Raw genomic sequence first — 14,407 nt, 5'->3', positions numbered from 1 at the left:
AATTGCACGCTACATCAAAGGAGAATAATATTTGTATAGTATTTTTTATATTTTTTGAGCATTATTGATTCATTTACTAAGAAAACTATATGCAATCATCTTACACTCAAACCGGAAAAATTGTAGTATTCTGTTTACCCCAAAATACCTACCAGGAAAGCTGAAATTCTATTCTAGTGGATATATCCCACCTTGGTGTCTATAAAACATACAGAAGCCAGTAAGAGTCATTAGTGAGCATCCGGTCTCCGTCCTGCAGACACCTGAGCCTGTTCTGTTGTTTGTTCTGTTGTCTATATGGTAACCTGAGAATAAACAGAGCCAGTGTTTTTTTGTCAAGCGTCCCTCTGGAACACCCGCCCGCCACAGGTGCAGGGTCTTGGAACAACAGCTCTGGGTTGCTAGGTGAACTGGGCCGCATGACAATGGGAGGAGCTTGCCAGAGAGTCACCATTTCAGAGAGTTCACCTCAATCAATTATTTAGACAGCATTTCCTCTGCTCTAGTTGCACACCTTCAGATCCCCTCCCTCCCTAACTTTCTGTTTACTGCCAGCATGAATCATTAAGGCTGTGAAAATGTGCAGGGATCCTGGAGATGGTGCCGCTCGGTTATAGGGAGGAGGAGATGCTCTGCTGTTGTGAGTCCACACACAATTGGCAAGCCAAATTACCAGTCTCCGTAATAACCGTTTGAATAGCAAGAAAAATCTAAAACATCTCCTTTCCTCCACTCCTGACTGCATGTGATGCCATAGAAATATAATGAATAGAACGGGCACCCCATTCAAATCAATGATGGCATAATGATTGGACTGGTGGCCCTATAAATTCCGCAATGCGGAGAATACAGACAGAATCATGGAATCCAGACATGAAACGGAATTCAACAATACCGGCATAAAAAAATGTACTGAACTTAGTAGGAAATCAAATAAATGTATTGAACTTATTCGAAAATACAGTGCCTTCAGAAAGTACTCACACCCCTTGACTTTTTCCACATTTTGTTGCGTTACAACCTGAACTGTTGGAATTTTCACTTGAGAAATACTGCACCAGACACCTTTGTCAGGGGTAAAATACTGCGACTAAGATCTCTTTGACAAAACATTTAAATGAATTAAACATTTCTTGAGTTATCTTAGATTCATTTCAGAGGAAGAGTATACTGGCTACGGCGTCTCAGATGGACAAACAGTACTATTGCAGCCTTTTTTTTGTTTTCTAAGGGAGTATGCGAGCTCACCCATTCGGTTCGCCGAAGCATGTGCAAGGTTTAACACTCACACAGATGGGTCTCCAGATGCCTCGTCTCCAACCACCACACATCAAAACTGAGTTGACAAGGCATTCAGATTTTTTGTTAAATTCGCTTCTGTCCAGAAATCCCAAACATAATTTTCTATGCAACAAAGAACAAAAAAACACGTCTCTTCCATAATTAATCTTCAGCTCTAACAGACTGAGGAGAGAGAGCTGCTGATCAAACAATAGCTAATTATCACGGGAGATGAGAATCACCAGTAGAATAGGCTAGTACACAGACACCATTCACAGCCCTCAGCTGGCACTGTACATCTCTACTGATCTTTATATAATCTACATGTTGTGACAACAGAGTCTATGATCACTATGACTGGTTCATAGTATCGTAAAGATTTGTGTAATTGTTAAGCTGATGCTTTTAAAACAACGTGTGTGAATGCGCAGGGGGATTAAACGCTGTGCTGTAACCAACTCCTCCTGCTGAGACACTTCTACAAACCTGGAAAGGGTGTTTCTGTAACTTCAGGTAACTGAAACGTATGGTCTCCTCTCCTAAATGAAACAGAATGGTAGAGTCCTCATATCGGCACAGTCTCTGCTGAAGGCATAAAGGAAGGGAGTTAAAGGGAACTCAACACTGGGTCGACACACTCAACAGGGCTTATTTAATAGCAAACATACTGAGTCTGCTGTGAGGATACACTTGACATGTACACTGAGTGTACAAAACATTAAAGACACCTTCCTAATATTGAGTTGGATTTAAAAAGGTGACATCAATAAGGGATCAGCTTTCACCTGGATTCACCTGGTCAGTCTGTCATGGAAAGAGCAGGTGTCCTTAATGTTTTGTACACTCAGTATAAAATCAGGTCCATGTAGAAAACTATTCTATATCTCACCCACTGATTCCACTCAGTATAAATCAGGCCCATGTAGAAAACTATTCTATATCTCACCCACTGATTCCACTCAGTATAAATCAGGCCCATGTAGAAAACTATTCTATATCTCACCTACTGATTCCACTCAGTATAAATCAGGCCATGTAGAAAACTATTCTATATGTCACCCACTGATTCCACTCAATATAAATCAGGCCCATGTAGAAAACTATTCTATATCTCACCCACTGATTCCACTCAATATAAATCAGGCCCATGTAGAAAACTATTCTATATCTCACCCACTGATTCCACTCAGTATAAATCAGGCCCATGTAGAAAACTATTCTATATCTCACCCACTGATTACACTCAATATAAATCAGGCCCATGTAGAAAACTATTCTATATCTCACCCACTGATTCCACTCAGTATAAATCAGGTCCATGTAGAAAACTATTCTATATGTCACCCACTGATTACACTCAATATAAATCAGGCCCATGTAGAAAACTATTCTATATCTCACCCACTGATTCCACTCAGTATAAATCAGGTCCATGTAGAAAACTATTCTATATGTCACCCACTGATTACACTCAATATAAATCAGGCCCATGTAGAAAACTATTCTATATCTCACCCACTGATTCCACTCAGTATAAATCAGGTCCATGTAGAAAACTATTCTATATGTCACCCACTGATTACACTCAATATAAATCAGGCCCATGTAGAAAACTATTCTATATCTCACCCACTGATTCCACTCAGTATAAATCAGGCCCATGTAGAAAACTATTCTATATCTCACCCACTGATTCCACTCAATATAAATCAGGCCCATGTAGAAAACTATTCTATATCTCACCCACTGATTACACTCAGTATAAATCAGGTCCATGTAGAAAACTATTCTATATCTCACCCACTGATTACACTCAGTATAAATCAGGTCCATGTAGAAAACTATTCTATATCTCACCCACTGATTACACTCAGTAGTAGTGAAGGTGACAGAGTGGCATAATTGTGATCCCACTGGTCAAACCCATCATATCATAGCCCAGGTGATGCACCTGGACCAGACAACAGGTTAACATGAGGCAACAATGATGGGGCTGCTTTTAATAACTAACTAGATCAGAGGTGAGGGACTAAAACAGAGACGTTCTGTGGGATGCACTGAATAAAGCACAAAACACAATCTATGATCACGATTGCTGCCCATTCAGAGCCTGCAGCAGTCGTCGGGGTCATTTTGAAAAGTTTCCATGAGGCATTCCTACATGCTTTGATCCTTGAGTTGATTAATACGACTTCAAACACTGAATTATAAACCTCTCAGCATGTTTGTACTGTTGGCTACTGAGTAAATACACAACTGCTTGATCAAAGAAAAACAGTATACCACAACAGCCTTGTTCTGTGGAGCCTCTTTTCATGTGGGGCAGTGTGTTTCATATGGGGCATAGTGTTTCATATGGGGCAGAGTGTTTCATATGGGGCAGAGTGTGTTTAGCAATACACTATATATACAAAAGTATGTGGACACCCCTTCAAATTAGTGGATTCAGCTATTTCAGCCACACCCGTTGCTGACAGGTGTGTAAAATCGAGCACACAGCCATGCAAACTACATAGACAAACGTTGGTAGTAGAATGGCCTTACTGAAGAGCTCTGTGACTTTCAACGTGGCACCATCATAGGATGCCACCTTTCCAAAAAGATAGTTCGTCAAATTTCTACCCCGGTAGAGCTGCCCCGGTCAACTGTAAGTGCTGTTATTGTGAAGTGGAAATGTCTAGGAGCTTCATGAAATGGGTTTCCATGTCCGAGCAGCAGAACACAAGCCTAAGATCAATATGCGCAATGCCAAGCGTCGGCTGGAGTGATGTAAAGCTCGCCGCCATTGGATTCTGGAGCAGTGGAAAGGCGTTATCTGGAGTAATGAATCACACTTCACTACCTGGCAGTCTGATGGACAAATCTGGGTTTTGCGGATGCCAGGAGAACGCTACCGCCCCAATGCATAGTGCCAACTGTAAAGTTTGGTGGAGGAGGAATAATGGTCTGGGGCTGTTTTCCATGGTTCGGGCTAGGCCCCTTAAATCTTAGAGCTACAGCATACAGTGACATTGTAGACAATTCTGTGCTTCCAACTTTGTGGCAACAGTTTGAGGAAGGCCCTTTCCTGTTTCAGCATGACAATGCCCCCATGCACAAAGTGAGGTCCATACAGAAATGGTTTGTAGAAATCGGTGTGGAAGAACTTTATAGGCCTGCAAAAAGCCCTGACCTCAACTCCATCGAACACCTTTGGGATTAATTGGAACACTGACTGCGAGTCAGGCCTAATCGCCCAACATCAGTGCCCGACCTTACTAATGCTCGTGGCTGAATGGAAGCAAGTCCCTGCAGCAATGTTCCAACATCTATGGAAAGCATTCCCAGAAGAGTGGAGGCTGTTATAGCAGAAAAGTGGGGACCAACTCCAAATTAATGCCCATGATTTTGGAATGAGATGTTCGATGAGCAGGTGTTCACATACATTCGGCCATGTAGTGTAGTTTACAGTGCAGTATGAAACACTGTAAACGTAAAGGCTAAAAGTATTTTTTTTATTTTACTAGGCAAGTCAGTTAATAACAAATTCTTATTTACAATGACGGCTTACCAAAAGGCAAAAGGCCTCCTGCGGGGACGGGGGCTGGGATAAAACAAATATATACATAGGACAAAAACACACATCACGACAAGAGAGACACCACAACACTACATAACGAATGACCTAAGACAACAGCCTAGCATGGCAGCAACACATGACAACACAGCATGGTAGCAACACAACATGACAACAACACACATGGCAGCAGCAGAACATGGTAGCAGCACAAAACATGGTACAAACATTATTGGGCACAGACAACAACACCAAGGAGACGACAATACATTACGCGAAGCAGCCACAACTGCCAGGAAGAGTGTCCATGATTGAGTCTTTGAATGAAGAGATGGAGATAAAACTGTCCAGTTTGAGTGTTTGTTGCAGCTCGTTCCAGTCGCTAGCTGCAGCGAACTGAAAACACAAGCGACCCAGGGATGTGTGTGCTTTGGGGACCTTTAACAGAACGTGACTGGCAGAACGGGTGTTGTATGTGGAGGATGAGGGCTGCAGTAGGTATCTCAGATAGGGGGGAGTGAGGCCTAAGAGGGTTTTATAAATAAGCATCAACCAGTGGGTCTTGCGACTGGATGACCAGTTTACAGAGGAGTATAGAGTGCAGTGATGTGTCCTATAAGGAGCATTGGTGGCAAATCTGATGGCCGAATAGTAAAGAACATCTAGCCACTTGACAGCACCCTTACCTGCCGATCTATAAATTACATCTCCGTAATCTAGCATGGGTAGGATGGTCATCTGAATCACGGTTAGTTTGGCAGCTGGGGTGAAAGAGGAGTGATTACGATAGAGGAAACCAAATCTAGATTTAACCTTAGCCTGCATATTTGATATGTGCTGAGAGAATGACAGTGTACAGTCGAGCCATACTTCCAAGTACAATGTATGAGGTGGTGATTACCTCAAGCTCTCAACTCTCAGAGGTAGTAACCACATGACCTTTGTTTTGGAGGTGTTCAGAACAAGGTTAAGGCCAGAGAAAGCTTGTTAGACACTAAGAAAGCTTTGTTCTGGAGCGTTTAACACAAAATCCGGGGAGGGGCCAGTTTAGTATAAGACCATAATCTGCATATAAAATTTATGTGAGCACTTCCTAATGCCTGAGCTATGTTGTTGATGTACATTGAGAAGTGCGTGGGGCCTAGGATCGAGCCTTGGGGTACTCCCTTGGTGACAGGCAGTGGCTGAGACAGCAGATGTTCAGACTTTATACACTGCACTCTTTGAGGTAGTGTCTTTGAGTTCGCAAACCAAGCTAAAGACTTCTCAGAGACACCAATACTCATTAGCCGGCCCACAAGAATAGAATGGTCTACCATATCAAAAGCTTTGGCAGAGTCAATAAAAATAGCAGCACAACATTGCTTAGAATCAAGGGCAATGGTGACATCATTGAGGACCTTTAGGGTTGCAGTGACACATCCATAACCTGAGCAGAAACCAGATTGCATATCAGAGAGAATACTGTAGACATCAAGAAAGCCAGTCAGTTGATTATTGACAAGTTTTTCCAACACTTTTGAAAAACAGGGCAAAATAGAAATTGGCCTATAACAGTTAGGATCAGCTTGATCTCCCCCTTTAAATAAAGGATGCACCGTGGCTGCCTTCCAAGCAATGGGAACCTCCCCAGAGAGGAAAGACAGGTTAAAAAGGTCAGAGATAGGCTTGGCAATGATCGGGCTACAATCTTAAAGAAAAAAGGGTCTAAAGCATCTGACCTAGATGCTTTTTGGGGGTCAAGTTTAGGGAGCTCCTTTTGCACCTCGGACTCAGTGACCACCGGCAAGGAGAAACTTTGTAGCGGGGCAGGGGGAAAAGAGGGAGGAGCATCGGGGCTAGTCGCATTAGAAGGGGTGGGAGATGAGGTAATGTTGGAAGGGCAAGAAGGCATGGCTGAGTCAAATAGGAATCCTGACTTAATGAGGTGGTGATTAAAGAGCTCAGCCATGTGCTCCTTGTCAGTAACAACCACATCATCAACATTAAGGGACATGGGCAGCTGTGAGGAGTAGGGTTTATTCTCCAGGTCTTTAAACGTTTTCCAGAACTTCTTGGGGTTAGACCCACAGAGAGAGATCTGCTCCTTAAAGTAACTTACTTTGGCCTTCTGGAAGTGCACTTATTTCTCATTTGCCTGAACAAGAGCCAGTCAGCCTGAGTATGCATGTGCCAAGCCTTTCACCAAATGGAAATCTTGAGGTGGAGTAACTCTGCCAAACATTTAACCTTTATTTAACCAGGTAAGTCATTGAGAACACATTCTCTTTTACAATAACGACCTGTATGTATGCGATAGTGATGCACGGGTCAGCTGTTTGTTCACCCGCACCCAACCACAATTGCTAATAACCCATCCGTAACCGCCAGACTATGAGGCCCGCACCCGATAGGCATATGTTGTTTCGGCATATCATTTCCGACATCTTGATAAGCTATTTCTTAGTCAAGATGCAGCTTCTCTTCTGTCATTACTTATTGCCCCTTGCTCACCAGAATAACATCAGAAATTGATAGTATGAACCCTTCAATCTAGTTGACATAGGTAAAGTTTGTTTTCCTTTCCTCTTCCATTTCTGTTCCTCTCACGCAGCAAAGACGTTTAGGGACCACGGAGAAAATGCAATAACCCCAGAAAATGGGAAAGATTTCCCAGGCAAAATTAACATCAGTTTGACCGGTTATAAGGAAATAAAAAAAATCTGTTAAAACGACCCAACATGTTTTTGATACTCAGTACTTTGTTGAAGCACCTTTGGCTGTGATTACAGCCTAGAGTCTTCTTGGGTATGATGCTACAAGCTTGGCACACCTGTAAATGGAGAGTTTCTCCCATTCTTCTCTGCAGATCCTCTCAAGCTCTGTCAGGTTGGATTGGGAGCGTCGCTGCACAGCTATTTTCAGGTCTCTCCAGAGATGTTTGATCGGGTTCAAGTCCAGGCTCTGGCTGGGCCACTCAAGGACATTCAGAGACTTGTCCCGAAGCCACTCCTGCGTTGTCTTGGTTGTGTGCTTAGGGTCATTGTCCTGTTGGAAGGTGAACCTTCGCCGCAGTCTGAGGTCCTGAGCGCTCTGGAGCAGGTTTTCATCAAGGATCTCTGTACTTTGCTCTGTTCATCTTTCCCTCAATCCTGACTACTCTCCCAGTCCCTGCTGCTGAAAAACATGCCCACATCATGATTCTGCCACCACCATACTTCACAGTAGAGATGGTATAGGCCAGGTGATGAGTGGTGCCTGGTTTCTTCCAGACGTGACGCTTGCAATTTAAGCCAAAGAGTTCGATCTTGATTTTATCAGACCAGAGAATCTTGTTTCTCATGGTCTGAGAGTCCTTTAGGTGCCTTTTGGCAAACGCCAAACGGGCTGTCATGTGCCTTTTACTGAGGAGTGGCTTGCGTCTGGCCACTCTACCATAAAGGCCTGATTGGTGGAGTGCTGCAGAGATGGTTGTCCTTCTGGAAAGTTCTCCCATCTCTACAGAGGAACTCTGGAGCCCTGTCAGAGTGACCATCGGGATCTTGCTCAACCTCCCTGACCAAGACCCTTCTCCCCGATTGCTCAGTTTGGCCGGGCGGCCAGCTCTAGAAAGAGTTTTGGTGGTTCCAAACTTCTTCCATTTAAGAATGATGGAGGCCACTGTCAATACTGCAGACATTTTTTTGTACCCTTCCTCAGATCTGTGCCTCGAAACAATCCTGTCTCAGAGCTCTATGGACAATTCCTTCAACCTCGTGGATTGGTTTTTGCTCTGACATGCACTGTCAACTGTGGGTCCTTATATGCCTTTCCAAATCATGCCCAATCAATTGAATTGATGGACTCCAATAAAGTTGTAGAAACATCTCAAGGATGATAAATGGAAATAGGATGCGCTTGAGCTCAATTTCGAGTCTCAGGGTCTGAATACTAATGTAAATAAGGTATATATATTTTATTTTTTCTAAACACATGTTTTCGCTTTGTCATTATGGGGTAGTGTGTAGATTGATGAATAAGGCTGTAAAGTAACAAAATGTGGAAAAAGTCAAAGGGTCTGAATACTTTCCGAATGCACTGTATAACAGCGATGCGTTCTGCTAGAAACAAGCTGTAAAATACCCGGGAAAGACGTGACTCCGATGCATATGGGAATATCATTGTTTAGCTTTTTTGATATTCAGAGGCTGAGCTACAACCTTCTATAGTTGAGATAATGTTTTTTACTTTGCAAGTAAACTAATTCCCTAACGACAGATAAAACTAATGAAAGAATAACCTCAATGTAGGCTATAGATATGAATTGTACAAGAAACAAGAATGATACATTTACGTTTTTATTATGTATTATTTTCTCTTAATTTAACCCGCTTGATCCCCACTCTCCTATCATTCACACAATATTTCATGACCCTAAACCCACCTACGGGGACGGCGGGTTATGAGTTAACCCGCGCATCATTCAAATGCAAGTGTTTTCTGTCCATTTGTTCTGTTTCCAGACTGAGTCAGCCAGACTTAATCATTCGCTCTGCCCTTCACAACGTGAGTAAAATGGATGGCTGCTCTGCTCTGTTATTTTTCTCGCTTCCATCATACTGCCATCTGGACCCGCCCACGGAACCCAACACACACACACACACACTTACCTACCCACCCAAATGGAGCAGGCAATTCAGCATCTACACACACACACACACACACACACACTCCCTCTGACACACACACACCCAAAAACAACTCCCTCAAACACGCACACCAGCCAATTGAGCCCACACACACTCTCGGCACAGCGGGACAGTGTCAAATCCAACTGTAAGTCATGTTGAACAGCAGGAGCTGTAGTTTCCATCCAGGACAAACCCATCAACTCAGCCCCGTCTTGGAGAGGAGACAGGTTGACTGCTCTCTCAGCCTTGTTTCAGCAAATATTAGAGCAAGCCTGAAAGCGTGATACATACATCATAAATCATCAGCTAACACAATTGTACTGCATGTCTGGATCTGTATGCATGTCTGGATACCCGGCAGGCAGGCCCAGTAGATTGATTTGACCTGAGCTGGGCCGTACAGTCCTGATCTAAGTGCAATTGATGAGGATCCCTCTGCTCCTCCTACACCCGACTAACAAGACACACACCACGAACCATCGTCCTCCACAGTTCAGCTTTCACACATCCACTGCGGTACATGAGAAAGAATGGTGCTCAACCTGAACCTCAGTAACTAAGCCTACACAACCAATCACTCACACATACCCACTCACTAGCACAACATGTTATGGTCACCCACACTTGTGACCAAGTCTTGCCAAGATTTGAACCACACAACAGAGTATGGTTGTAAACTGTACACAAAGTTTACTTAATTGCGCTAGCCTACTGGCGTAGAAGTATTAACACTGATGTACTTGTATATATAACCTATTTTCTCTGTATATATCAATGATGTCGTTCTTGCTGCGGGTGATTCCTAGATCCACCTCTACGCAGACGACACCATTCTGTATACATCTGACCATTCTTTGGATACTGTGTTAACAAATCTCCAAACGCTTCAATGCCATACAACACTCCTTCCGTGGCCTCCAACTGCATTTAAATCCTAGTAAAACTAAATGCATGCTTTTCAACCGATCGCTGCCCGCACCCGCCCGCCCAACTAGCATCACTACTCCGGACAGTTCTGACTTAGAATATGTGGACAACTATAAATACCTAGGTGTCTGGCTAGACTGTAAACTCTCCTTCCAGACTCACATTAAGCATCTCTAATCCAAAATTAAATCTAGAATCGGCTTCCTATTTCGCAGCAAAGCCTCCTTCACTCACGCTGCCAAACTTAACCTCATAAAACTGACTATCCTACTGATCCTCGACTTCGGCGATGTCATTTACAAAATAGCCTCCAACACTACTCAGCAAACTGGATGTAGTCTATCACAGTGCCATCCGTTTTGTCACCAAAGCCCCATATACTACCCACCACTGCGACCTGTATGCTCTCTTCGGCTGGCCCAAGCTACATATTCGTCACCAGACCCACTGGCTCCAGGTGATCTATAAGTCTTTGCTAGGTAAAGCACGCGCTCCTGCAGGTATATCTCACTGGTCATCCCCAAAGCCAATTCCTCCTTTGGCCGCCTTTCCTTCCAGTTCTCTGCTGCCAGTGACTGGAACGAATTGCAAAAACAAATTTTTTTTTTTTTTTTATTTTTTTTTTTTAAATCGCTGAAGTTGGAGACATATCTCCCTCACTAACTTTAAGCATCAGCTATCTGAGCAACTAACCGATCGCTGCAGCTGTACACAGCCCATCCAACTACCTACCTCATCCATATTGTTTTTATTTACTTTTGTTTTTGCTCTTTTTCACACCAGTATTTCTACTTGCACATCATCATCTGCACATCTATCACTCCCGTGTTAATTTGCTAAACTGTAATTACTTCGCTACTATGGACTATTTATGCCATTTGCACACACTGTATATAGATTTCTCTATTGTTTTATTGACTGTATGTTTGTTTATCCCATGTGTAACTCTTGTTTTTGTCGCACTGCTTTGCTTTATCTTGGCCAGGTCACAGTTGTAAATGAGAACATGTTCTCAACTGGCCTACCTGGTTAAATAAAGGTGAAATAAAAAACTTTAATGAAAAACCAGAAAAGATGAATCCATCTTTATAGAAAGGAGCGAGAATCCACATTTCATTATCTAACTAGAGCAGCAGTTAACTTCAAAGAACATACTGTATGTACCATAGGGAGAGAGCAGGGCTCGGGTGAAATTAAATTAACTCTCATACAACCCCACAACCCTTTGATAAACAGAGGGAAAAGAATCTGGTATTTGTTCATATTAGCATATGTTCATTCCCTTCCCTTTCTCTCATTCTACAACTCTCAACTTAAGCAGAGAGAAAGCAGATCCTCTGATATTTTCAGGATATGACAATATTTAGCGCAGTGTGTGCATAATCTTTCCTCCCTAAATGTGCTTTAAGTGTTAAAAAAAGAAGACTTTAAAAGGGAACCCATTTGAGATGGGGACTGAGATAGTAATGAATAACAGAGTACCACCATCTTCAAAAATGGAAGCTTTTAAAAGTTCTTCCTTTCCACCATTCCTCAGAGCCCACCGCCTTTACACAGTATGTTTAGTTACACTTTATCCATCCCAGCTATTTTTTACCAGGGGGCATTGTTACAGGCAGGAGACACTCTCCCTCTTTCAATCTGTAACCATCCATAATTCAGCACCTCCTTCCATTATTCCTCTCAGAGCTACTCTGCTGCTGACCGGCCAAATTGCTATTGTTTTCCCCATTCAGAGACACTCATCACTGTAATGCTACAAGATAGACCCCAGGAAGGCAATACCACACTCTGGTTCATCATGGACCTGGCTATTCTTCATAGCACTCACATCGTAAGACCCTGTTAGCTCAACCAAGACAGAATGTGATGGTGATCCAGACTTCCTCCCACACACACACTTCCTTTCTGCAAGTTCATAATCTCTCATTGATCCCTGCTGGATTGAGATATATGTTTTTTTTTTACTTGTCAACTCACACACAGACTGCCCTTTTCATTCTCTCAGACAGACAATGGGGAAGGGTAGGAAGCATGAACAGTTAACAGGCTGGCTCATGTTTAATGTAGTCCCGCCTCATTGGTCCAGGGATGATTCAAATCAATAAGTCATCACACTGCCTTTGTCCAGCTGAACGGGTGTCATTACTGTATAGGCCCTTAGCCATGCTGTAACGTCAATACATAGACCGGAGGGTAGGACGGAATGAATGAATGAAATAATTAATTAACAAGATTGATTACATCCATAGAATTTCCAATGGGACATTAGACATTAAAATGTACTTTATGGCCACTTAGTGAGAATATGAAACAACGTTATTCTTGCAGTTGCGTCTGACGGGTATGAGGCCATTCACTATAAACACAGGACATGCTGCACACACATTCAAAATCATCTTTTGGGATTTTATAATGGTTTGCTTTTTGTGACACGTACGTCATCTACGAACTGAAATAGCTTCATTTATTATTCAACATCAAATCAAGAGAGAGAGGTCATTTACCTGTATAGTCATCGAGGCACTCGCAGGTGTAGCCTCCCTCTCTGCTGCGACATAGGCCGTGGGTTCCACAGGGTTTGGAGTAGCACAGGTCGATCTCTGTCTCGCAGTAGTCTCCTGTGAAGCCGGTGGGGCAGCGGCAGCGCAGCCCGGCGATGGGGTGAATGGGTCGGAAAAGGATGGTGTCGGACGCCACGAATGGCGCCAGGCTGTCAAACTTCAGCACGGACACACACTTCATGTAGTTCTCGCAGGGCTCTCTCAGGCAGATGTTGTCATCGAAGGGCAGCACCTGCTGGGAGGAGATGTGGGCCAGCAGACTGCGGTTCAGGTACAACCTCTCCTGTAGCTCCTCAGAACCAAAGTACTCTGCCGCTCCATTGGCCCCTGCTGCCCCTCTGTCCACTCTTCTGTCCCCCCGGGACCCCTCTCCCCCCCCACGCGGGCCCTCCCTGGGCACGGCCACAGACAGGCTGACATTGAGGATCCGGGCGCTGACGTCTGTGTCATCCTGGATGTTGAACACTATGACGTCCTCGCGGTCTGCTGACAGCACGCAGGCCACGCCCTCCAAGAACTGGGCCAATAGCAGGGACAGGAAGTGCTCCTGGGTGGTGTTGGCCAATCGCAGCGTGATGCTGTTGGAGAGCATTTCGTCTGTGATGATGGTGACCTGGAGCAGACACTGGGCCGACACGGAGTGGATCCCATCTGACAGGAGAGACGCAGGGGGACACAGTATTAATGCTTCAAATCTGGATTTACATCACTTACAGTGCCTTCAGAAAGTTCTCACAACCCGTGACTTCTCCTGAATTTAAAATGGATTAAATTGGAGATATTTTGTCACACCACACACATCAAAGTGGAATTATGTATTTCAACATTTTTACAAATGAATTTAAAAAATGAAAAGCTGAAACGTCTTTAGTCAATAAGTATTCAACCCCTTTGGTATGGCAAGCCTAAATAAGTTGTCTAAATAAGCGTAATAAGTCACATAAGTTGCATGGACTCACTGTGTGCAATAAGTGATGCAGCCACCACAGAGTTAAAAGCAGCAAGACTGTACAGAATACAAATATTCCAAAACATGCATCCTGTTGGCAACAAGGCACTAAAGTAATACTGAAAAAAAACATGACAAAGCAATTAACATTTTGTCCTGAATACAAAAAGTTGTTTGGCGCAAATCCAATACAACACATTACTGAGGACCACTCTCCATATTTCCAAGCATTGTGGTGGCTGCATCATGTTATGGGTATGCTTGTAATAATGGGTATGGTTATGCTTGTAATAAATGGAACGGCGCTAAGCACAGGCAAAGTCCTAGAGGAAAACCTGTTTCAATCTGCTTTCCACCAGACACTGGGAGATAAACATACCTTTCAGCAGGACAATAATCTAAAACACACAAGGTCAAATATACACCGAATGTTCCCCAAGTGGTTGAGATACAGTTGACTTAAATCTACTTGAAAATCTAT

General features: G+C 43.4%; 1 protein-coding gene across 5 annotated transcripts in view; it reads right to left on the bottom strand.

Moving 5' to 3' along the window:
• LOC106583093 (cadherin EGF LAG seven-pass G-type receptor 2) overlaps positions 1–14,407 on the bottom strand; it is a 92,165-nt gene that overhangs the window by 42,724 nt on the left and 35,034 nt on the right. For all 5 annotated transcript variants that reach the window (XM_045705215.2, XM_014166900.3, XM_082967464.1 and 2 more), the window contains exon 2: positions 12,921–13,628. In XM_045705215.2, coding sequence (XP_045561171.2) covers positions 12,921–13,628 — 708 coding nt within the window. The remainder of the gene's footprint in view (positions 1–12,920; positions 13,629–14,407) is intronic.

Source organism: Salmo salar, chromosome 22, assembly GCF_965601325.2.
Source record: "Salmo salar chromosome 22, fSalSal1, whole genome shotgun sequence".
Classification (NCBI taxonomy): Eukaryota; Metazoa; Chordata; class Actinopteri; order Salmoniformes; family Salmonidae; genus Salmo; species Salmo salar.
This window is presented reverse-complemented; position numbering and strand designations above follow the sequence as displayed.